This window comes from Empidonax traillii, unplaced genomic scaffold (assembly GCF_003031625.1).
Source record: "Empidonax traillii isolate 1590-97213 ecotype Southwest subspecies unplaced genomic scaffold, ASM303162v1 scaffold903:size462939, whole genome shotgun sequence".
NCBI lineage: Eukaryota > Metazoa > Chordata > Aves > Passeriformes > Tyrannidae > Empidonax > Empidonax traillii.
The window spans coordinates 192,459-214,724 of record NW_020956096.1 but is presented as its reverse complement, the minus strand read 5'-3'; the positions used below and the strand labels follow the sequence as shown (position 1 = coordinate 214,724).

Sequence of the window (22,266 nt, the reverse complement as noted above, 5' to 3'; positions counted from 1 at the left end):
ATCAACTATTTCCTCCCGGAATACAAGGGGGCTATTTGGTTTCCTATCTCTGTCTACCAGCTCCAGAGGCCAGTTGCCTTGAGGGCCACCTGTCTTACCGGTAAAAACTGAGGCAAAGTAGGTGTTAAGTACCTCAGCCTTCTCCTCATCTCTATTAACTATGTTTCCCTCCAAGTCCATCAAAGAATGGAGGTTTTCTTTGCCCCTCCTTCTGTTATTAATGTATTTATAGAAGGACTTTTTGTTATCTCTAACAGAAGTGGCCAATTTAACTTCAAATTGCGCTTTTGCATCCCTGATTTTCTTTCTTCATGTCTAGCTGCCTGCTTCTGGCATGGGTTGTTGGTCTGGTTCAGCTGCAGTTTGAGTGGCCATGGTGCCTGTTGCTCTGCTTTCCTACTCCCTGAGGGTTCTAGCGATGAGCAGTGTCTCATAAATAGCAGCCAGGGCCCAGCACATTGCAATAAGTTCTCTGGAGTTGCCACAGCATTCTCCTGTCAAATACTCTGCTACTTCATCAGAGTCCTGTGGTTGTCCAGGGGTGAACTTCCAAACCATTTCTCCAAAAGCTGGACCATTTTCCCCCACATTCCATGACACTCATGACTATCCACCCTTGGCACAGATGTCTAAGTAACCTCCATAGAAATCTCTTTCTTGACTCTAAACATGGTGTGGACTGCCCAGAGGAGACCTGGCAGACTTGACAACAAGAATATGCTTTCCTTAACATCCAAAGGGAATTCAAGATTCTCAAAAGCTGTGGTAACAAGCCTAAAGGAGGAAAAGGGGATGAAAAGCTGAGGAAGATCATCCTCCCCTCTTCTTCCCACAAACTGGATATGATTATTAGTGGACACCCAAAGGTATCTCCTGAGGTAAGGGCAGGGGAGCAGCACTGAACACACATCCCAAATGACCCTCACTGCCCTCAGTGTTATCATATCATAAACCAATATCCCACAGTGCAGCAATAAAGCAATCCTGATCCCTCTCCCTGCTCAGAAAAATATCACAAGGAGCACATATTGCATATATGGGAATATAGGTTAGGTACCACACCCACGTGAACAGCCCAAGCAACATTTTGACCAGTGGCTCCCTGTCTAATACAACAAATGCTTAGATCAAATATGTTTCCAACTCACTCTGGACAGATCTGTTGTTATGTCAGCTCTTCATGCCCTATGTTAGGTGCCAAAGAAGTCTGTTGTGGCTTAGGAATGGTATTCCCCAATTTAATGTTTCCACTGAAACACTCCAAACCTTGCACCACTTGCTCTCTCTGTCCTCCCCTGTGGCAGAACCGGAGGAGAGGATTGGAGGCACAAAAGGTGAATATCACGGGTCGAGATAAGAACGATTTACTGGAAACAGCAATGAAATAAGAAATTACCAGTAACAGCAACAGTATTAATAACAGAGTGTATAAGAAAGGGTAAACCTTCTATGTATATTCTGACTAGTGTTTGGGGCAGTAAGGAAGGAGGAAAAGTAAGACTGGGAGCTAGGTTTTGTCTAGAGTAGTGCTGTTGGTGTCGTAGAGGGCTTTGCTTTGTTCCTCTCTACCCATTTATTGGGATAGTCACTGTTTCTTTTTTAGAAATGTAACATTAATTCCCATAAATTCCTGACTAAATGGAAGACAACACTTCAGAAATTCCTATGGCTTTAATTAGGGTATTGGAATTGTGGGAAATACTGAGATGGAAAGGAGACAGCATATTTACAAAAACTACTGCAAGTTGAGTTTCATGGCTGGGAAAACACACCTCTCTGAAGTGTGGCTCTGTATTTGTGACAGGCAGTTGGGATTGTTGGGGAAGTGGTCTTAAGAGATTTTGTTTATTACCTGACTGTTGAGATCCTTGCTGGAGACAGGAATTGCTGAATATAAATAAGGTCTTCAGGTGCTACCTGTGTTCTGTGTGTACCAAACTTCTCCTGGATGATAGTGGGTGCTCGGCAGGAATGTTAATTGCAGACCTTACAATCAATGAATCCTCAAAGTTGGAGACCTCTGTGGAGTCCAGCTGTTAACCCAGCCCTGCTGCCTTTACGATTTTGATGATCCAGGGTAGCCTCTTCACCCATGTTTCAGTGAATTGTCTGAGATGGGCACCTTACCGTAGCAGGAGTTTTGTCCCCCTGCCTTTGGGGTTCTGGAGCGGTGGAGAGGATGAAGAGCTGCACATGGTGCCTGCAGCTGTTTGCTTTTACTGTGATCAACATATAAACTTAGATCAGAAACAAAGCAAAACTTTCCAAAGGCTTTTGTGATAGACTTGATGTTTGAGAATGGTAATACACTAAGTTCTTGATTTCTTTGCAGGATCACATTGTCTTGAAAGAAGATGAAACACCAAAGAAGCTAGAAGGTCAGCAAGAGAGATTCCTTTCTCTGTGCTCTTTGAGAAGATGAGCTCTGAGGAATAGTTTCTTATGCTTCCACTTAAACACCAGCCTTAGTCTCATGTTTTTGGGATAATATAACTGAGAAGTCAGGGATCTAATCACTTGTTTCAGGGAAATGGTTCTCTTCCTCTTTTGAGAACAGGGGTGTGAGTCTTGTGTGTTTATGCTTTGCTTGATACCATGTGTGTATATATAGATACATATGGAATCTGTATATAGCAAAACATCCTATGAAGTTACTTCTCCCTTGCCGTTTTTTCCAAGTGTGTAATCTTGGCCTTCTGTAGTTGTAAATAACAAATAGGTGACTGAAAAAAATGTATTACTGCTCAGCTAGTTGTTAAAGAATTATGGGAACCCTGCTTTCAACTCAGTATGAAAGGATTGATTGGTACTTTGTATCTCTTAATTTCCTGAAACTGCCAAAATCATTCTGAAGGTGTATTGCTGAGCCTCCATATCCTTGTTAGAAAGATTGCTGAAGGACGGGAGGAATTCTTGTGGAAAGTGAAATTCTTTTCTCAGGACCTTTTTCTTTCAGGAAAAATGAACAGATAATGGGAAACCTTGGTGTGCTGTGGATGGGAGGCATGGGAAATAATATAGTCTACAGAAAAGGAGGCATTTTGTGGACTACAGAATGCTGATGTAATTATCTAATCCCTTTTCTTTTATACAGCTACAGAAAATGTCAAACCACAGCTGGAAGATGGAGGTGAGAAAAAAGATGTGGGCAAAGAGGAACGATGCAAGGAGCCAGAACCCAAGATAGACAATCACGAGCCCCGCCTGGGGCCGAGGCCACGCTCACACAACAAAGTCCTCAACCCACCTGGGGGGAAGTCCAGCATTGCCTTCTATTAGGGTCCTCAGGGCACTGTCCCTAATGGAGTCTGCACAGAAACTCTTGTCTGTGGTGATGAGATCAGTTTATAGACTATTGCTTGTGGATAGATTCTTAGGCAGATGGATGAGGGTTATGTTAGAGTGTGTAGGAAGGGTAACTTGGTGATGTGGGGAGGGAGGGCTGGGGAGGGAATGGGTGCCCTGTGGAAGATGTAAGTATTGGCCTGCCTGGGTGAGCAGCAGGGGGGACATTAGTGTAACTTTGTGAAAGATCAGTGCTACTTTGTGGTGAGTTCCTCAGACTGTTGGGTTCTTAGCTAGCTTGTGCCTCAGGACACTCTTGCAGAGTCAGGCTTGCCCAGGCAGCCAACATGTCAAAGATTGTGAATGCAGAGGGGCCTGGAGGTCCCACCTGAAGATTCCAAAGTACAGCAGGAAGGCTGGGCTTTCCCTGTGGCGGTGGGATGGAGCTGCACAGTGTGAGCAGTCACGTGAATGTAAATGTGTTCCACTGGAACAAGTAGTGCTGCCATGATTAGAAGTGTCTTCAGTCTGGTTCTCTTTCTCCTTTCTTGCTTTGCAACACGTGATTGCTGATACAAGGACAAAACATGCTGAAAGTTTCTTTTATACTCATGAACCATCAATATAAAGATTGTGGTCTTCCCCTCCCAGTGTTCAGACCTTTCTGATGCCTTCGGTAATCTGCTGATAACAATGACTGGCTCTTGACGTGGCAGTCCAACATACTGTTTCATGTAGGTGCTTCTAGAAGACTTTTATATAAAGTGCCCTTGTTGAGTGCTTGCACACGTTCTGGTAAAGATGTGGGTGCAAACAATAGCTTTATGGTACTCTGCACAGAGGCAACTTGAAGTTTACAGTTACCATGGAGAATATGCCCAGGTGTCCAGCCAGGTCACTCTGACCCAGCCTGTGTGGAAATGCCTCAGCTTTGGCACAGGTTTTCAGTTTGCACCCTGTGGAAACCACAGCTGTTCTCCTCTCTCCACCACAGTTTGTTTTTCTTTGCTGACTCTGTTAGTGAATTCTCCTGTCTTTGGTGAGCCTTACCTTTGCCTTTGACTGCCTCAGATTTTTGTTGGTAAGGTTGGGAGAGCTGTGTGGGTTCTCACCAAGCTGTAGTTGTTTTTGCTGTAGACTATCCTAGTTGGAAAAACAAAGATTTAAGCAATACAAACCTTCTGTTAGTGCTGGCTATTGTAAATCATGTTTGGAAGATGTGCATGTTTTGCACAGACATTTTTGGGGTAGGGTTTGTTCTCTGAATGGACTTTTTGATTGTATCCACAACTTTGATATATGAATGTTAACATTAGATGCTGACTGCTCAATGTATTGAACACTGACTTTTTAAATCTGATGTATCAAACAGGAGTCATTCAGGTACACCAAAGAACAAGTGGCCTTATCTGTATGTCCACTGCTGTTCTAGCCCAGGTTCCCTGGGAAGTGCTGCCAGGTGTGAATCCTCTCTGTGATGGTGGTGCTCTCCAGGCCACACTTCCCCTGTGTCAGCAAGGAGTGGTGATTGCTTGGACACTTAGTTGCCTTTTCAAATTGTGAAATAGTGGGGCAGTGCTTAGGGCAAAACAGCCATGGAAAGTAGGGATTTCAATACCTTTGTACCTTTCAGATTGGTTTGGAGCTGCCTGTTATTTGTCCATGTAGGAAAACAAGGCAGTGACTCAAACTAAAACCCTGGAATAGATTTTTGTTACTTCCAAACATGTATTTCCTAGCAGCTGTTCCCGAGTCTGTGCTCTCTAGCCTCTGGCTGTATCAGACACATCTATCTGTTTCAGTTCCTTGTTCCAGTACTTGACAGGAGGCTGTCATGTGGGAAAGTTGACCAGAGCTGCTTTCTGCATTGCAGGCTCTGGTTTAGTTGATGCCATCTGCAGTACTGAGCATTTGACATATTTTAGTCCCTGATGTGCATTGGCTGCAGTGCCTGTCTTTTAAACAGCAACTTCTAACTAGGCCTTAAATTAGTTAAACTGTGTTAATTTTCTTGCATTTCTTTCTTTGGAATCTAAACTCGTCAAGTAAAATTGATCTGAGCATTTCTTCGGGACAGAAGGGGATTGGAAATCAAATGACAGAACATGCAATTGTCAATAAACCTCTGTATTTTGTTACTTCATTGTGTGCTGTAGATGTCTGCTTTTATAAATCAGTCAGTAATCTATTTCAGTGTAGATACACTTGTGAATTTTATTGTCTGAAATGGGAAAAATTGCACATATATTTTCAGCCCTTCCCTAGAGGGGACTGTGCTCAGGAGCTGTGACATCCTGCCCAAGGCTGCCCATGAGACAGACACCTCTTATCCCTGGGGAGGGTTCAGTTCAGTGCCTTCTTAGGGGCAGCATTCCATGATGTTTTGTACCACATAGGGATTGTTATGTTCTTCAGCAAGATTATAAATAAACTTAAATATTCAAATAATTTAAATATTTAAGGCACTTAATGTAGAATAATGTAGTAGTTCCCCTCGAGCAGGGGATATTGGTTATATGGAAAAGTCACACCCCCATTTCTGCTCTTCCAGTGAGTGCATAACCCCCCTCGAGGTGCCAGACTGCCTTGGCTGACAGGAGGGAACTCCGGCCACAGAAATTGCTCTTCTGGGTGAGCTGGACACTGTGGCCTCTCAGCCAGGGTATTGTGTCTGTGGTGTTCGTCCTCCAGAGCCTCCCAGCCAGCCCTCACTCCCACAGCTCCTGCTATGTTTGGCCATTTACATTCTCTGAAGCATGCACAGTGCTTTGGGTGGGATCTGCATAGTGTGGGAATTTGGGAATGTCCTTGGTAGATAACACAGCAGCAATGAAGGACTGTCCCTCCTTTGCAGGCAGTAGCCTTCAATAGAGCTTCACTCTGCAACTCTGTCTTACCTCTGCTTCCCCCAAAACTGCACATTTCACAGAATATGCCAAGTTGGAAGGGACCCACAAGGACCATCATAAACACTTGGGACAGAATGTTATCCAGGCTGCTATTTCAGTCTGGGAAGGAAAATGATGGTATCCATAGTGAGCTCAGGGAGGGGGCTAAAGGAGGACCTGCACGTGAGTCAGGTGTGGTTCTAGGCATGGCTGCTGCTTAGGCCCTAAACATGTCACCATATCTGTCCTGTACAAGACAGCAGTGCTGCAGGGAACAGCCCAGCTCAGCTGATCCCCTGCTCGATGTGAGCCTGCCTAACCCAGAGCAGTGTGTGTTCTCCCCTGTGCCCACGGCTGGCTTCTGTTCAAAACCTTTCAAGCAAGCACTGTCTGATCTTGTCCATCTGCAGCATCACTGCCTAACACCCCACCCTGCACTCCCAGTGGGGAAGATTATTTTCCTCTCTGTTGGTGTTTTAAGCAGCATTACTGTGGGTTTTTTGAAGGATTTATACAGGCTGATCAGACTTGGGATATCCATTGTGCATCCTTGGGAATTGTCTAGTGATTGTTGTGTGGAGACAATTATTTAAGCACTAAGGGAGTAACTGCTGTCCCCTGGAAGGCTCTCGGAGTTGTTCATGTACAGTAGGATCACACCAGTGCGTGGACGTCCAAGTGTCGTGGCCACCTGGGTGACTGTGAGGAGAACAGTTTGATGCCTCTCAGCATGTGGAGTGTGCTCAGTTGGAACTTGCATCTCCACAGGCTGGAAGCCACGTGGCCACCCAGTGATTTGTCCAAGCCCTCTGATGTGTCTCCTGTTGAATTTCAGGCCTGAAGCTCTGATGAAGCCCTGGTTCACTTTGCTGTGGAAAAAGTAGATGTGAAATGTGAAAATGTAGAGGCTGGAGTTTTCCATTGTTTATTTTTCTTAAGGAGTAAAGAAGGGTTGCAGCATCCTGGCTGTGGGGAGGCCTGGGCACATGTGAGCTGTTGGTGTCATTACTGGTGATCAGGTGTGCAAGGATGGGACTAGGGTCACGATTCATTGCTGGCCAAGAACTGATGGGCAGAACCCCCAGCAGGCTGAGCTCCTGCCCAGGCTGTGCCCAGTTGCCACTTGCTCCTCCCTCTGAACATAGTCCGTGAGCAGGAAGAGTGACTTTTAATTATTGGGCTAAATTAGCAGCCCTGATTACTTTTACAGTCTCATCTCACTTCTGGGGATGAAGACTATCTCTTGTTGGACTGGCTTTCCCTTTCTTTCAATCTGCAGTTCCTTATATTGTAACAGGACCTCCTCCTTCCCAAGCAGATCAGAAGTACTGGCAAGAACCAGCAAGAATGTGGGAATTTGCTTTATCCATCATGCTTTCTAGCTCCAGCCACCTTCTAATTCTGGTCTCTACCCACCTCAGTGTGAGCTGCCTGCACTGATGTTCATCTTCAGGCTTCGCAGTCCACAGTGTCTTAGGAGAAAGAGAATATTGTTGGACCCCACCATCTCCAGGTTGCCCAAGGCTGGGGACAGGGTGAGGGGTGGGGTTTCAGTTACCTGTATACATGATCAGTGCAACTCTACAGAAATGAAACAAAACCCCCCCAATTGTTTCCTTCCATTTCTTGCAACATGTTGACCTCTGTGAACGCCACCCTTTCATTTTCATGACAAGCTCAGGCAAAGTAGAGCCATGCAATGGCTTTGTAGAAAGCTGCTCAGAGCTGAGCTCTGGAATCCCAACAGCAGGTGTCCAGCACAACTGGGGAAGACAAGCAAAGTGAAAGTGGCTTTCCTATCATCAGTGGAGACATTACTGATAAAAGCTGAGTAAGAGGAAGCTGTAGATGTGCCCAGTGGAGGTGAGCAGGTACAGCTACAGTGAGGCTCATGCTGTTGGGTCAGCTTTGAGCTTTATCCACCTGAGCTGAAACACAGGAACAACTCTGCCTGTGAGAGGCTCCAGTAGACTCCTCCCACCCTGAAGATGGTCTTTGTGCAACAGATCCAAAGGTCCCCAGAATCTCCCCACATCTTCAGATTATACCACAGGGTTTTTTAAAGCACATGCAGGGATGTTTGTAGCATGGTTTCTACAAACCCCTCTCTAGCCAAAAGAAGTTCTCCTTGTAGGCAGCAAACACGGGAGAGGGACAGGAATGCTTCCCAGTGACACCTGGCAGAGCAGGCAGTGGGGCATTGGTGCTACACCAGCACAAACCCTGTTAGCCCATGGCAGACTTTAAGTATGTCACAACTTCTCTTCAAAACAGTAGACTAATGTTTCGTTTCTAGTCCTTTGGAGGTAGATTATGGGATGGTAAAGAGGAATGCCTGGCTTTTGAGTGAGCTCCTTCCATGAAGGAGCAAGTACGGGAGTTTCACTGGCTGTCCCAGCACTCATTGCCGCACCAGCCCTCAGTTGTTTAGCTGCAGCATCGCATGGTATAAACTCAGAAAGCTGCAGTTTTGGCAAGGCAGACTGAAGTCACTGCTTTTGAACCAGTGTATGGAGACACAAATCAGCTCTGAACATGCAGTTTCTTCTGTACACAAGGCTCCAACATGAATCTACAGCACTGCTGCATGTGGTTCTTCATAATCACAGCTAAAAATTCACCAGGGGATTCTTCCAATGAAAAAATGCAAGTGCAGGATTTCAGCACTGAAGAACAGTGCTGAGTGGAGCACTGAATGGAGGCTGAGTTTGAAGCCACTGAGGAGTCTGATTTGCAGGCTGAGTAAAACACTGGTGAGGCCTCACATGGAGCACTGAGTGCAGTTTTGGGCTCCCTAGTACAAAAGAGATGTGATTTAGCAAGTGCAGTGCTGAGCCACAAAGGGGGTAAATGGACTGGAGCATCTTTCACAGGAGGAGGGGCCAAGAGAGCTGGGGCTGCTCCAGAGGTCTGCCCAGTGTGCTCAAGTACCTGCTGGGAGGCAGCGAGGATGGGGGGCCTGAGTGCTCTGCACAGGAGACAATGTGCATGAGGGAAACACGGAATTCCATCTGAACACAAGGATCCACGTTTTTCCTGAAAGGGGCCACACACTGGGACAGGTGTCTCAGAGAGGCTGCAGAGTCTCCATCGGTGGAAATGCTCAAACTCTCACCAGATGCAAGTCCTGGACAACCTGCTCTGGCTGCCTCTGCCTGAGCTGGGGTGTGGGACTCGATGATCTTGGGAGGTCACCACCAAACTAGAGGAACCTGTGGCTTTTGCAGTTCTGTGACTTCTCAGCCCACCCCCTGAATTTCTGCTGCACCAAACTCCTAAAGGGAAATACTTTAACTGTGGTCTGAAATGAATTCACAGTGTGACTTAAAACTTGAAGACCTTGCTCTCTGAGCTCATCCTCTTCAGTAAATCAGTTTAACCAAGCTTTGATTTGATGAGTCAATTTGTCTTAAAATGTGAGTTTACTGCTGTCAGTACCTAAATTGCTTTCAATCTACTACTGTTTATATTAAATGCAACTTGAGCACAGCTGCTCTTTCTCTTCAGAATTTGTAGTAATTTACATGTCATTCACTTCAGCAGTTCTCCTACTTGGCTGTGGTACAGTTTACTTCATTCTTAAAGCCTCCTTTGTCCTTTTGTAAACACTGTGAGTGTTTGTGAGCGTTTTCATAGTGCAAAGGGCAGTTGGCTGAGTAAAATAAGCCTCTAGCCTTCATGAGTAAGAGCACCGTGGTGTAAAGGACAGCATTCCATATCAAAACCCTTCATGCTTTTGAAGGGCAATGAATAGGCACAGCTTACAGAAGCATTTCTAGTAAAGTAATAAGCAATTAAGCTAGGCTTGTGTGCCAAAGGTCATCAGTTTGATTAATTCAGGCTCCTGCCTAAAGAATAACGATGGCGTCACTTGCACAGGCATGTGATTTGTGAAAGAGGCTCATCTAGAGCGGGGAGTGAAACATCAGGCTAACCCTGTATGGGTTAGCAGGTGCTGCTGTGCAGGATTCTTGTGGCAGAGCAGGCAGGCACACCTCTGCAGGCAGCTGTGCTGCAACATCTGTCTAATGGCTCACGAACAAGGTTGGCTGGGTGAGCTTCAGGGGATCCTTGCAGGTGGGAGGGTGTTGAAGAATGCCCAAGAACCACAGAGCACATCCCTTCCACTGATGTGCCAGGCATAAGAAAGTGGAAACACTCCCTTTTTGTAGACAACTCCCTTCAGGATTCCCTTTAAATACACAGGCTAAAATCTGCTTTCAAGCAGAAGTGACCAGTGCTGTGTCTGGCAGGGCCATGGTTCTCCCCTGCTAAAGTTTAGCTGACAGAGCCCTCTGTTCTCGTTTCATGCTCAAGGAGCTGTGCTGGAGCTGTGCTGCATCTGTGGGTCTCTGTCCTGCCCCACGGGTGCTCCCTTTCCGGTTCTGTTCAGCATCCCATCCTGGAAATTCAAAGCAGCAACTGGTGACAAAAGGACACTTTTTCCTGCACACACACATTGCCACAGGTGGGTCCTGGCCCTTGTCCTCACTGTATTGCAAAAAAATACAGCCACAATGGCTTGATAGGAGCAAGGGTGTGACACACTCTGTCTTTAGCAGAGGGTTCTCTCTTTGTGCAGTCCCATTTTAAGAGTTACTCACGCACCCAAGAACCAGTACATCAGTAAAAGGATGATGCACAGCTATTTCTTCACAATTTATCACACTTACCTGTTTCTTGTCCACAACATTGAGGCTAATGGAGGCAACAATGCAGGCGACAGTGTTTGCCAACATAAAGATCAGCATCTGTTGCCAGCGCCTCAGGGGGATCTTTAGTTCACTAGAAAGCCAAAACAGGAGAGAACAACCAGTCACTTAAGATACTTAAGGCACTGCTCTAGTTCCCTGCAGCATCAAGTTGCAAATCCCCTGATTCCTGTTTACACTGCTCCACTAAAGCACTGGTGATTTCTGTGCTTGGAAACAAAAGGACAAAGCATTCTCACCTGGGCCTTGTTCCCAGAATGCGTCCAACAATCAGATTTGAAAGGCCAACTCCGACCATCTGCACAGAAGTTGCCAGCCCCATCTGTCCCTAAGTCTCTTGGGAGAGCACAAGGGGTATAAGATGGCCACCTACTAACCTGGGGGAGCAATGAGAGCAGGAACTCAGAGCCTGATTTAAAGGTGCAGACATTGGTTCAAAAAGGAGTTATTCCCATGAAATAAACATTTATACCTTCTCCTCAAAAAATCTGGTGCTTGTGCCTCTAGCCTATTGGCTGGTTCTAGACTGTTCCCCACTCTTTTCAAGCAGCTGGAGACAGCACAGACAACACAGGTTATCTGAAACTGGAATAACCTGACTCCAGATTTCAGAGGAGGAGTCAGACCTGGTGGTTGAGCAGGTAAGACTCAAAGGACATTCAGGTGTTACGTTCAAGGTAAAAAAGCACTGTGCAAATCATAGCCAGGTTAATGGTTCACACTGTATCGAGCACTTCCTTGCTCTGCTCCGCGCTCTGCTCCATGTTGAGTCTTTGGGGTTATTTGTTATTAACCTAAGTCTTCAGGCTTGGGGAGCCTGTGTCTGCTAGACCTGTTCAGCAGGACTCCAGGGCAGCAGTAACAGGCCATCCAGGTGTAGGAGCATGGCCACAGGACACACAGCTACCCAGGAGGAGTGGGAACTCAGGGCAGCCAAGGAGTAAGTGATCCCCAGGCAGACCGGGGAGGCCAGCGGAGGCACAAGCGAGAAGGTCAGGAGAGCAAAGATAGGCAGAGTCAGGGTGGACAGCCAGCAGCAAAGACACCTCTCAGTACAGCCTAGTCCTGATGGCAGGGACAGACAGCAGGCCTCTTACAGGGGATCCTGCTTCCCACGGGGCAGGGACACGAGGGGCTGCGCAAAGGGGGCTGCAGGAGGGGCAGTGACGTGGGATTTCCTGGCTGTTGGTAGTACAGCAGAGCAGCTGTTCCTTGTTTCTCTTGTGTACCTCTGAACTGAGCCTGAAACGTCACACTAGGTGTCCAGTACTCATGTGAAACCCTTAACAAAGGGGAAGGGAAAACACAGCATTATACCCTGACAATTATGGAAATAAGGAAAGGAAGAGTTTGACAAAACGGATTTCATGCAGATTGTCCTTCCCCATCTACTTTCAAATCTTATCTCAACCCTTTCTGTTCCAGTCTCAGACTTCCCAAAACACACAGCTAGTGTGCCGTGGGTTGCTGCTACCATAGCACAACTACAGGACAGAGGGAAAAACAGGTTAACGTTACTTCTTGTAATTTAAATCAGACTGAAGTGCATCTTGCAGGTTTGCAAGAGTATAAAGGACTGCTTGTTCAGCCCCAAAAGGTGAAATTCTGTTTGAGGGACTGTAACGGACATTTCAAAAAATTGGGAAGTTATCAGCAAGCACGTCAGGTCCTGGGTACTGACAACTGAAATGCCATCTGCTGGGGAGAGGATGAGGGGCTGTTGTGCACTGCCCCAGCAATGTCAGCCGCTGCCTGCTGACTGTAACTAGGATATTTATCCTGGATAAACTTGCTAAAAATAAAATGAAGGGGGACACCCCCCCCCCCCAATTAGTATTCTTGATCTGCTTATTTTGACAGAAAGTAAGCCTGAGCACAAACATATGTGAACAGGAAGGGTTTGGATGAGAGCACTTGTAAACAAGTCTGGGTTCTGTCTGGTAGTTTGTAATACCAAGCCTTTGGTGGTTTATTTTCTTTTTAATTGGTGCACACCACAGAGGAGCTGGTAGCTTGAACAGCCACTTTCGAGACACTGCTGCAAGTGCAGAATGAAATTGCAGATTAAAGTTTGTTCCCTTCCATCAGCACAGCTCAGGGCAGCAATGTGCCATTACCTGTCCACAATACACCAGTGGAGTTTGACATCCTCTTTTAAGAGGCTGAAAGCCTTCTCAGTACAAGGGGGAGAATGCTGAGGGGCAGGACAACTGCTTAAAAATTATCCAGCAGCAAAGATCAGCATTTAAATTGAACACCTGTATTTAAGAAGTACTAGAAACTGCCTCTTAGGAATTCCTTTAAGGAGACCTGGTTACAGCAAAAAAAACACCCATTGTCAAAGCCAGCCTTTCACCTTTGTTAGGGACATGCAGAAATTATATTAAACTTCCTCAAATTCTTTACAGAATTTACAGTCATCTGGTTGTAATAAGAGCTTACAGAGAGGTTTATTTAGAGATCTTGTAGCTCCTTAAGCCTGGTTTGGCTGCTTGCATGGCTACTTCCCCTCAGTTGTCATGCTGATGACATTTCTTCCCTCCTGATTTCACAGTGGATTCCCATAAATCACTAATGAAATACCACCAAAATAATTTTATTTTTTTACCATAGGCCTTTGCTAATATAAAAGTTCATCCTGATGATGTGACAGAAGCTGCATCAGCCACAAATGGGAACAAAGCAGCAAAATGACAAGTCTCTGGCAGAGCCCCAGGACAGAAGCAGGAGTCCCAGTCTGGTTGGGCAGGTCGCTGCTTTGTTTTAAGCACAGGAAGGTGTTAAAAAGGAAGTCTGAAGCCTTCACCAGGATACAAAGGTTTCCTCACATATAAAGGTAGGCTGAGCAAGCCCAACTGTGTTCCAGACACAGCAGCAGCTGCAGGGCAGAGCTGCCCCAGGCCCGTGGAGCTCACACCCCGCCCAGCCCAGGAGACACCCTGTTTGCTGGGCTATCACAAAGATGAAACGCCTAGGGGCTATTTTCTGAATAAAGCATTTCTTCCCCTTCTCCCAGAACCTTCCCATCCTCCTTTGGCAGTGTTCCAAGCTGTAAATATTGGATGGATCATTTCCCTCAAAGGTATTTTTGCCTTCTTTCAGAAGTATCTCTCATCTTGAAGGGAAAGAAAGGTCAAAGAATCCTCGAACTTTCAACTAGGTGTTAAAGACAGGTTTCAAGAGTGGAAGGAAACTGTATTTCCCAGTCAGCCCAAAGCTGAGGCCTGGAAGCTCTGCAGGCTCATGTCAGTCAGGGGTCACAGCCACGGGACAGTATCCAGCATCGGCCACGAAGGGGAACCCTCCATTGTGCAAGAACATGATGGTGAGGACCAGGAGCCAGTAGTGAAGGGGAAGGCTCTGGATGTCCTGAACCTGCTGCAAAGACAAGATGTGCCCTCACTCACCAGGAATTAGCTCAGCTTCACACCGGTGTTACTCCTGCAAACCACTGAAGGGCACAAGAGATTGAAGGGGTAACAGCAGGTAAAAGGGAACTACAAGACAGCTCACGCACGTCTAAGTGATGTTTGGTATGTGCTGACTCTAACACTTTCCTTCTTTAACACTATTCAGTAAAGAAAACAAAAAAGCTTTCTTCTTATTTTTATAAAGGTTCTGGCTGCAAGAGATTTTTGAGCAGGCTCTGTTAAGAGTCCACCGCAAATCCTTAAGTGAGACACAGCAGAAAGGTACAGGATAAACACGAGTCACAACACCGAGCTACAGAAACTAGTAAGAGTTCTATCATGAGAAGGAAGCCATCTAATAGATTAAAGATCCATAAAAATTGCAGACATTACAAGCCTGTAATGCTTGTTCTTAGACAGGAGAATGCAAGGAGGGAGAAGATAAGACAAGATAGTTCAGCACTGTTAGTTGTTTGCTCTCAAATGCTGTGAGCCAGAAAGCAGTTCAGAGGGAGGCTACCAGCTAATTTGTGCACCGAATCCTCCTCTGAGCCACCTCCAGTTAGGAAGTAACTGGCTCAGAAAGCTACTGCTGTCCTGAGTGCACTCTGAAAGGCTCTAGGCAGGGAATCGACTCTTGGCCGGTGGCTCACGGATTTGATCTGCTCAGCGCTGCTCTGCAGGATCGAACCGAGGGGTGGGAATGCCCTCTCTTGGCCGGGACCGCCTCCTGCTGCCGCAGCCTCCCCTGCACTCCAAAGGCAGTGCTCCTCCACCCGGGGTTGCCAGCATGGAGATGGAAAAGCACCACGTACCACTTTTTTGGATTCTTGCTGGATAACGCCATCCAAGCCCAGCTGCTTCGTGCCCACTTCATCCAGCACACCGACTGTGAGGGCTGAAACAAGCCCAGCACACAGAGCAGGCTCCTTGGAGAAACAAGAGCTGTTAGAAATTCCTCAGCATGGACAGAGCTGAATGACAAACCCCGCTGCATGTAAAATGCTGAATTCTCCATGACTCCTACTCCTGGTTTCTCTTAACACACAGAGCAAGACCCTTCCCCTCACACTACCCTGTCCCAGCCCCTGAGCTCTGCCCACTGAGCTCCCATGGCTGCAGCACTGATGATCCTGATGCTCCCGACCTGCAGGCCTGTGCAACGAATCCAAGGCTAAAGCAGGGCAGACACTGGAACACTTCCCTGGTTCCCCAGTGCAGGGGAGGCCTCCCAGGGCTGTACTGGAAGCCAGGCTGTACCTCTCCATTGGTGTGACCTGCTGCAGGTACCACAGCAGTCTGACCTGTGAGCACAGGCAGCTCCAGAGTCCAGTTATGCTGGATTTGCCACAGCAAGTTTGGCAATGGCATCTGCTGCAGACATCCTGCTCAGAAAGAGTTCTGTACCTGTTTTGCTTCCCAAAGTGCCAAGTGGGCTGCAGAACTCACTGTACTGTGCTTGCAAATGCTGCCTGAGCACTAAACTAAATGTCAGATGGGATGTGACAGCCCATGCCCACCACAGCTTTTTCTCTGAGAGCTGGAATCAGAGGAGAGCAATGGGGTTCAATTTCTGCATGAGATTTATCACACATGTGCATCCGCTTTTCCACGGATGATGGCCCATGCTGCCTTGTGGTTTGGGAAATAACACTTTCCTATTATCACTGAGTTTTTGTTCACAAAGGAGTCCCTGAAGCAGGTCTCCCTTACATCACCATCCCAGCACACCAGAGTACCCATGTGCCACTTAACACTTCTGGGGAATAAGTCATCCCTTCCACTAGAGACAGATCCCATCTCACTGCACCAAGAAGAGGACAGAAACTCAAATCTTCTGAAGATACAGCCCTAGAACAGATTCACACTAAGAAATGTGTAGTGCAGTAATATAAACATGCGGTTTCAATCAGCCATGTGCAAGCCATTTTCTGCTGGGACAGTACAGACACTGCTGCAGAACCAGCACATTCTGCTGGTCAAAGTACAGAATAACAAACACACTCGATTCCTCTTGCTTTCACTCTGAAGTTTCTATTCCATGGGAGTAAACCTACATTAAGTACTGATTACCTGTGACTGCAGATGTTTAAAATGTGTCAAGAAAACAACACTGTCAGGCTGAGACTAGAGTATTAAGAGTGGGTTCTCTGGCATCAGTACAGAAAACACCACTCATTGCACACAAAAAGCAACAGGAAAAACTGGAAAATCATGTGCCTCTTCCTGCTAACCTCACTGTCTTTTTCAGGGTCTTTTAATAACTGGACAAAACAAGCTGGCCTGGGGTGTCAAAAACAACAGGCCAAAAGCACCAAAGAAACTCACCTCCCCAGAGGTGCATTCCAAACTTTGCCTCAAACTGCTGGGTGAAGACGTTGAGGACACTCCCAAGACGGGAGAAGGACAGAGTCAGTCCAAGGGCCGGTGCTAGTTCCTTCCCCTGAACCAGAAGGCTGTGATACAGTTCTGCACAACTTGGGGAACAGAAAATTCCTCCCTTGAACAGACAGGCTTGGCCAAGAGCATGGCACAGAAGCAACAGCTCTCAAGCTGGAGAGCTCAGGCTGGGGGAGGAGACCACTACTCATCCCAGGGGGAGGTTGATTGTACCAGCCTCACAGTCCATTTTAAAATGTACTAAATCATGCTGGGACATGGGAGGTGAACTCATCCCTCACATAAGGCTGTAGGGGAGCCCAGCTGGTTCTGGGCTCTCTGTAAAATAAAACTGAGATACCGAAGATGGAACTTTTTACACCTGGCAGAGGGTTAACCACGGACAGTAGGACTGTAACACAGAGTGGGTTTCCTGTTAGGAGTGCTAACCTATTGTGTTAAGGCTGTGTGTCCAATCATGAGTTGTTATGAAGTGGTAAACCAATGCTGTGTGTACATGTGTCACCCAGAACTGTATAAAGGTAGCTGTACTGTTGCAATAAAGCTAAGCTGGTATCCTGAAACCATGTCGCCATCCCGCCTCGACCGCGACAAAGGCAAGCAAAAATAACCCAAAGACAGAGAAATCACATGTCAGTCCTCAGCCTTGAGGGAAGGACAAAGTTGTTAGAGGGGAAGACTTTTAAACGTTTTGGCCCACATTAAACCCATGCAGCAGGAGCTGTGTTCTGCCAGCAACACAGGTCCTTTGTGCAGGCCAGGTGAAGCTCACTGGTAGGACAAGGGTCTAGGAAGCAAAATAAAAATATATCATGACCCTTTGATGAGATGTAAATATGAAAATATGTAAATGTGAAATCCTTACTAGTAAGTGACCCATTCCCAGAGCCAAAGAGCAGTCTTCCTGTTAGCATCACTGGGAGGAGGTATGGTGAGCCCTTGAAGTGTGAGCCTAGAGCAAAGAGGGATGATCCCAGCACAGTAAGAAGAGAGAAAACAAAGACACCAAGTAGGGAGAAACGGAAAAAAAATTATACAAACCTCAATAGACATGCTGAGATCACAACAAAAGCATTCTGTGTCAAGAAGCAAAAGAAAAACCTCAAATCATACCGTTAAACCTGTGGGCTTCCATCAGCTTACTCTCAGTTTTCAATTTTGTAAGACTGGTCTCTTTATAAAATGACTTGGGAATCCTCAAATTATGACATTATCATGGTGGGAGGTTAGAGGGGCAGAGTAACTCAGACAGAGGACTCTGAAATATGTAGAGTCCTTGTCCCTGTCCTGGAGCTCCATTACATGTCCTAGAGGAAATGATCTCTGTGCCCCCCTCTCCTCTCTAAGATGTTTACCTCCAGGATACAGAGACAGCAGGACTGCATTTGCTGGGATTGCTGGGTCTGAGCTTATGGCACACACCAGAATAAATGACAGAGCAAGGAACAGAATTGTGCTTTATCAGTTTGTCCCATCAAAACCAGATAACACCGGTCCCTGTCATGTGTGTGTCAGAGAAAAGCATGTTTGCTGCCCTGCTGTGTCAGTTCAGGTAAGTCAGTGGTCAAAGGATGAAAATGCCTCAGTTGCTTCACGGAGCTGCTCAGCTAACCATCACACCCCCACACCCTGCCCTCCATCCCTCTGGGATGTTACTGCACTGGGACCTTTGATCATCCCTTTGCACTGAAAGGACAGCCTGAAATCCCACTTCAGAACGAATTACTGGAGCCTCGGAACTTACAGCAATTTCCCTGTGTATCAATCAGGAATCCAGCCAGAATAACCACTGCTGCATTTCTAGGAGAACACAAATTTGTTGTCTTGGTGCTTGGCAGCAACTATCAAACAACCCCACCCCCAAAAACGAGAGCAAAGTGACTCCTGTCCAGGCGTAGAGCAGGTTGTACTGAGCTGGGGTCATTCCCAAGCCTTCTACACACCCCAGCGTGCCATTATGCTCAGTGCTGCTCTGGTGGGTGCCAGTGGGGCAGGTCAAGTTCTGTACAAGTCACAGAGCCTTTGTTAGGTGCAGACACAGACAAAAACCCACATGTGCCTTTACAAATTAGATTCTTCCCATCTAGATTTCTCTTTATCCTGCTCAGCTCCCACTTCCACAAGCAGCCCTTAGGGGACTTGTGTCTTCTCCCAGAAAGCCAGCCCTTCTCAAATGGGAAATGACTGGCCATTGGCATGGCATGGCACAGCTTCTGTTTCCCTTCCTGTGGCAGTAGCAGCAGGGGCTCAGCACTTTTATACACATTTTCAACCAAAAGAAAAGCCAGGAGCCCGCTCTAAACCATCAGCTTTATCTGATCCCTCAGTTTCTTGGTTATAGTTCAGCTTCATCTGACTCCTCATTCCATATTATAAAGTCTCAAGCAGTATGTAAATATGAAACTTAGTCTGTATTAATTAACAGATCTAAAGCATTTCCTGTAGAGTAAGAAACTGGTAGTCCTGGCATGATTTAAAAACCTTGGTTTTACTACTAAAAAGGAACATCTCCTCAAGACTGTATGATCAGGAAAACGCCCCTAGGATCTTCCAGCTCCTGAAAATTCACTGCACTGGGAGATGGGCGCGGGATCAGCAGGCACAAGCTTAGCACCCTGAATAAGCACAAGAGAAGTGTGACTTTTACCACGAGATTTTTATATTCACAACCCCTCAGATGTGATGCAGCAGAAATTTCGAGGCTGCAGAGAAGCAGCTCTCTAGAACAAAGTGTTTCACTGCAAGCACTCGTCTCAGCTGCTCCAACCACCACAGGACCACTGCTGAGGCAGGGAGAGGCTAAATTCACCAGAGTAAAAAGTATGACAAGAGTGTCAACAGCTAAAAACTCTGCACAGTACTAACACAGAAAGATATGGCTTGGTTTCACTACCCCACAAAGTTATCTGGGTAACAAAACATGACATAGCCTTTCCTGTATTCCATAAATAAATAACTGACTCCTCCCTCCCAAACCTACAGAAGTTGTGGAAGACTGAGGAATAATTACTGACCTTTTTTTTTTTTTTTTTTGGAGAGGGGGATTTTCTCATATTTGCAATGACAAGCTGCACCCAATTTAGCCTGGAGTTCACTATCTGAATGTTAGGGATTGACTGCATTTAAATTAAAAAAGAAGTTACATGCAAGCTCTGGCTATTCCTGCCATGGGAGCTGAGGCAGACAGAGAACAGGACAGTGACTCTGCCCCTGCACACACTGGCCTGCCAGCAGACATCACATGAGAGGCAAATCGTCTCTCAGGAGACACTGAACCAATGCAATCATGACAGGTAAATGAGCCAGTAAGAATTTGTCAGGGGTTCAGAAATTCAGCTTTGGCACTCCAGCATCTCTAGAGAAGTCCCAGCAATCAGCTGGGACGGGAGCATAACCCTGAACAACGGAAGTTTCCAGCATTTCAGAATATGACTAGTCTTTACAAGTCAGTCCTCCTGTGACCCCCCTGCACAGTTCCTGTCCTTGGGCCCCCAAATAATGATGTGATGTCTGCAGTGTCACAAGGTTTGCACCTGGAGACCCAGAAAGACTTTCCTTCTCCCTGGCAAAAGTGAGTACTGAGAACTTGTGTATTTCTGAAAGGTTTCTAGGGGATATAGGAACATAAGTGATGCTGTTATGTCTGACTTCTTGAAAATTATGCTTAATATATTTTAATCCCATTTTTTTTAACTTTATGATATGAAGAGATTTTTTTTTTTTAAGAAAATGCTGCTTCACTGTAACTCATGAATAAAGTGGGACTTAAAAGAATGATGTGTAATATTCTGGTTATGCAGCACAAAAGCAAAGCACAGGACACAGCTCAGCCTGGAGCAGCCCAACCCTCTGGTTTCTTTCAGTAAGTTTTAGTTTCCTTTTGAATTGAAACAAATTTTTATATATTTTTCCTCTAATTTTTGTACAGGCTATGAATGAAATGAACGGGAAAGAAATAGAAGGGAAGAAATTGAAACAGTGTTAGCAAAGCCAGCGGATAAGAAAAGGAAAGCATGTCAGGCTGCCAGACAGGCCTCCTGGAGCACTGCGTGAGTGTCACTGTGGCCACACCGCACAGTAAAGTTCTGCTGAAAGCGAATCATCTCTGATGCCTCAGAGCTTTTTTTTGATTTTTAGCTTTTATAGATTTTAGAAGTAGTTGTGTAATAAATTTAGATTTTATTGTAGCCATATTATATCCCTTACCCTTTAGGATAATGTTTACACATACCCAACCCTACTACCCCATTTCATATCAATCCCTCTAAATTCCATTAGCGTGTTTAATCTTCTTTTCAAGGTAGAATTGTAAAAGAACACCTGAAGGCCTGGACCAGAAGATATCACACTGACAGACCTTCAAGCCCAGAACTTTGGAGGAACTGTATGTGCTGTGAAGAAGATGAAGATGAGGAAGAAGGGGTCCCAAACGCCCCCAGACCCAATTCCCGAAGGGGTGTGTTGGGGGGCAGAGTGGGGCAGAAGCGGGGGGTGGACAAATTGGGATTGGATGGACCTTATTATAAAATCATAGAACCCCTGTCTGAGGGGGTGTGTGCTATGTATTCCTGTAGGCCTGTGGACTCATTAAAGGACCTGCTCTCTTTATCTTATCCTATACATTAAATTGGCCTGGAGTCTTTCTCCGCCGTCGTTTAAGCAACATCTCCAGCAGTGCAGGTACTGGGGTCAGTGCTGTGGATCTCCCGGGTGAGGGTGCTGTGAAGTCCCGGCTGGCCTCGGTCAGTGCGGTCAGAGCCGGCAGCGCGGACACTCCCCATTCCCTCGGCAGCACAGGGAGCTCGAAGCCCTCACCCGCAGCGCCTGGGGGCGAGACCGCGGGGCAAGGGCTGCTGTACCCGCAGGAAGAGGTCTGGGAACTGCCGCGGCCCCCCGGCCGAGGCCCGTGCGCTGCCGCCGTGCCCGGACGGAGCTCACCCCGGCACTGCCCCCGGAGCCGCCGCCGCAGCACAGCCCGCCGGGGGTGCCGGAGCAGGAGGAGGAGCCAGAGGGGAGCAGGCGGCTGAACAGCAGCACGGCCAACCTGCGGCAGCCTGCGGCACAGCGAGCCCTCCCCAGCCGCCCCTCTCGGCCCTCCCACCCAGCCCAGGCCGGCCTTGCCCGCGGCCTGCCCGGCCCGCCCGCAGCGCCCGCAGCGCCCGCAGCGCCATCGCTCCGGGGCCGGAACGGGCGGGAGAGCGAGCGAGGGGGAATGGGAATAGGGAATGGGGAATGGGAATAGGGAATGGGAATAGGGAGTAGGGAATGGGAATAGGGAATGGGGAATGGGAATAGGGAATGGGAATAGGGAGTAGGGAATGGGAATAGGGAATGGGGAATGGGAATAGGGAATGGGAATAGGGAGTAGGGAATGGGAATAGGGAATAGGGAATGGGAATAGGGAATAGGGAATGGGAATAGGGAATAGGGAATAGGGAATGGGGAATAGGGAATAGGAATAGGGAATGGGGAATGGGAATAGGGAATAGGAATAGGGAATGGGGAATGGGAATAGGGAATGGGGAATGGGGAATGGGGAATGGGGAATGGGATTGGCATTGGAAATGGCAC

The 22,266-nt window shown here is 46.9% G+C and overlaps 2 protein-coding genes and 1 long non-coding RNA gene across 4 annotated transcripts in view; 2 read left to right on the top strand and 1 right to left on the bottom strand.

Moving 5' to 3' along the window:
* The window catches only part of JPT2 (Jupiter microtubule associated homolog 2), a 15,932-nt gene extending 10,504 nt beyond the window's left edge, over nucleotides 1-5,428 (top strand). For both annotated transcript variants that reach the window (XM_027902723.1, XM_027902722.1), the window contains exons 4-5: nucleotides 2,333-2,378; nucleotides 3,095-5,428. In XM_027902723.1, coding sequence (XP_027758524.1) covers nucleotides 2,333-2,378; nucleotides 3,095-3,279 — 231 coding nt within the window. In that variant the 3' untranslated portion in view covers nucleotides 3,280-5,428. The remainder of the gene's footprint in view (nucleotides 1-2,332; nucleotides 2,379-3,094) is intronic.
* Nucleotides 5,429-9,884: 4,456 nt separating this feature from the next.
* LOC114067353 (major facilitator superfamily domain-containing protein 1-like) lies at nucleotides 9,885-15,563 on the bottom strand. The gene is given in 11 exon segments (XM_027902725.1): nucleotides 9,885-10,575; nucleotides 10,847-10,958; nucleotides 11,125-11,262; nucleotides 11,814-11,911; nucleotides 11,914-11,950; nucleotides 12,567-12,601; nucleotides 12,604-12,680; nucleotides 14,166-14,263; nucleotides 15,111-15,196; nucleotides 15,199-15,224; nucleotides 15,556-15,563. Coding segments are annotated over 10 exon segments (606 nt in total). The 3' UTR covers nucleotides 9,885-10,575; nucleotides 10,847-10,955.
* A 5,808-nt stretch (nucleotides 15,564-21,371) lies between these two features.
* The window catches only part of LOC114067352, a 5,180-nt gene continuing 4,285 nt past the window's right edge, over nucleotides 21,372-22,266 (top strand). Inside the window, exon 1 of the long non-coding RNA XR_003573382.1 lies at nucleotides 21,372-21,383. This is a non-coding gene — a long non-coding RNA (uncharacterized LOC114067352). The remainder of the gene's footprint in view (nucleotides 21,384-22,266) is intronic.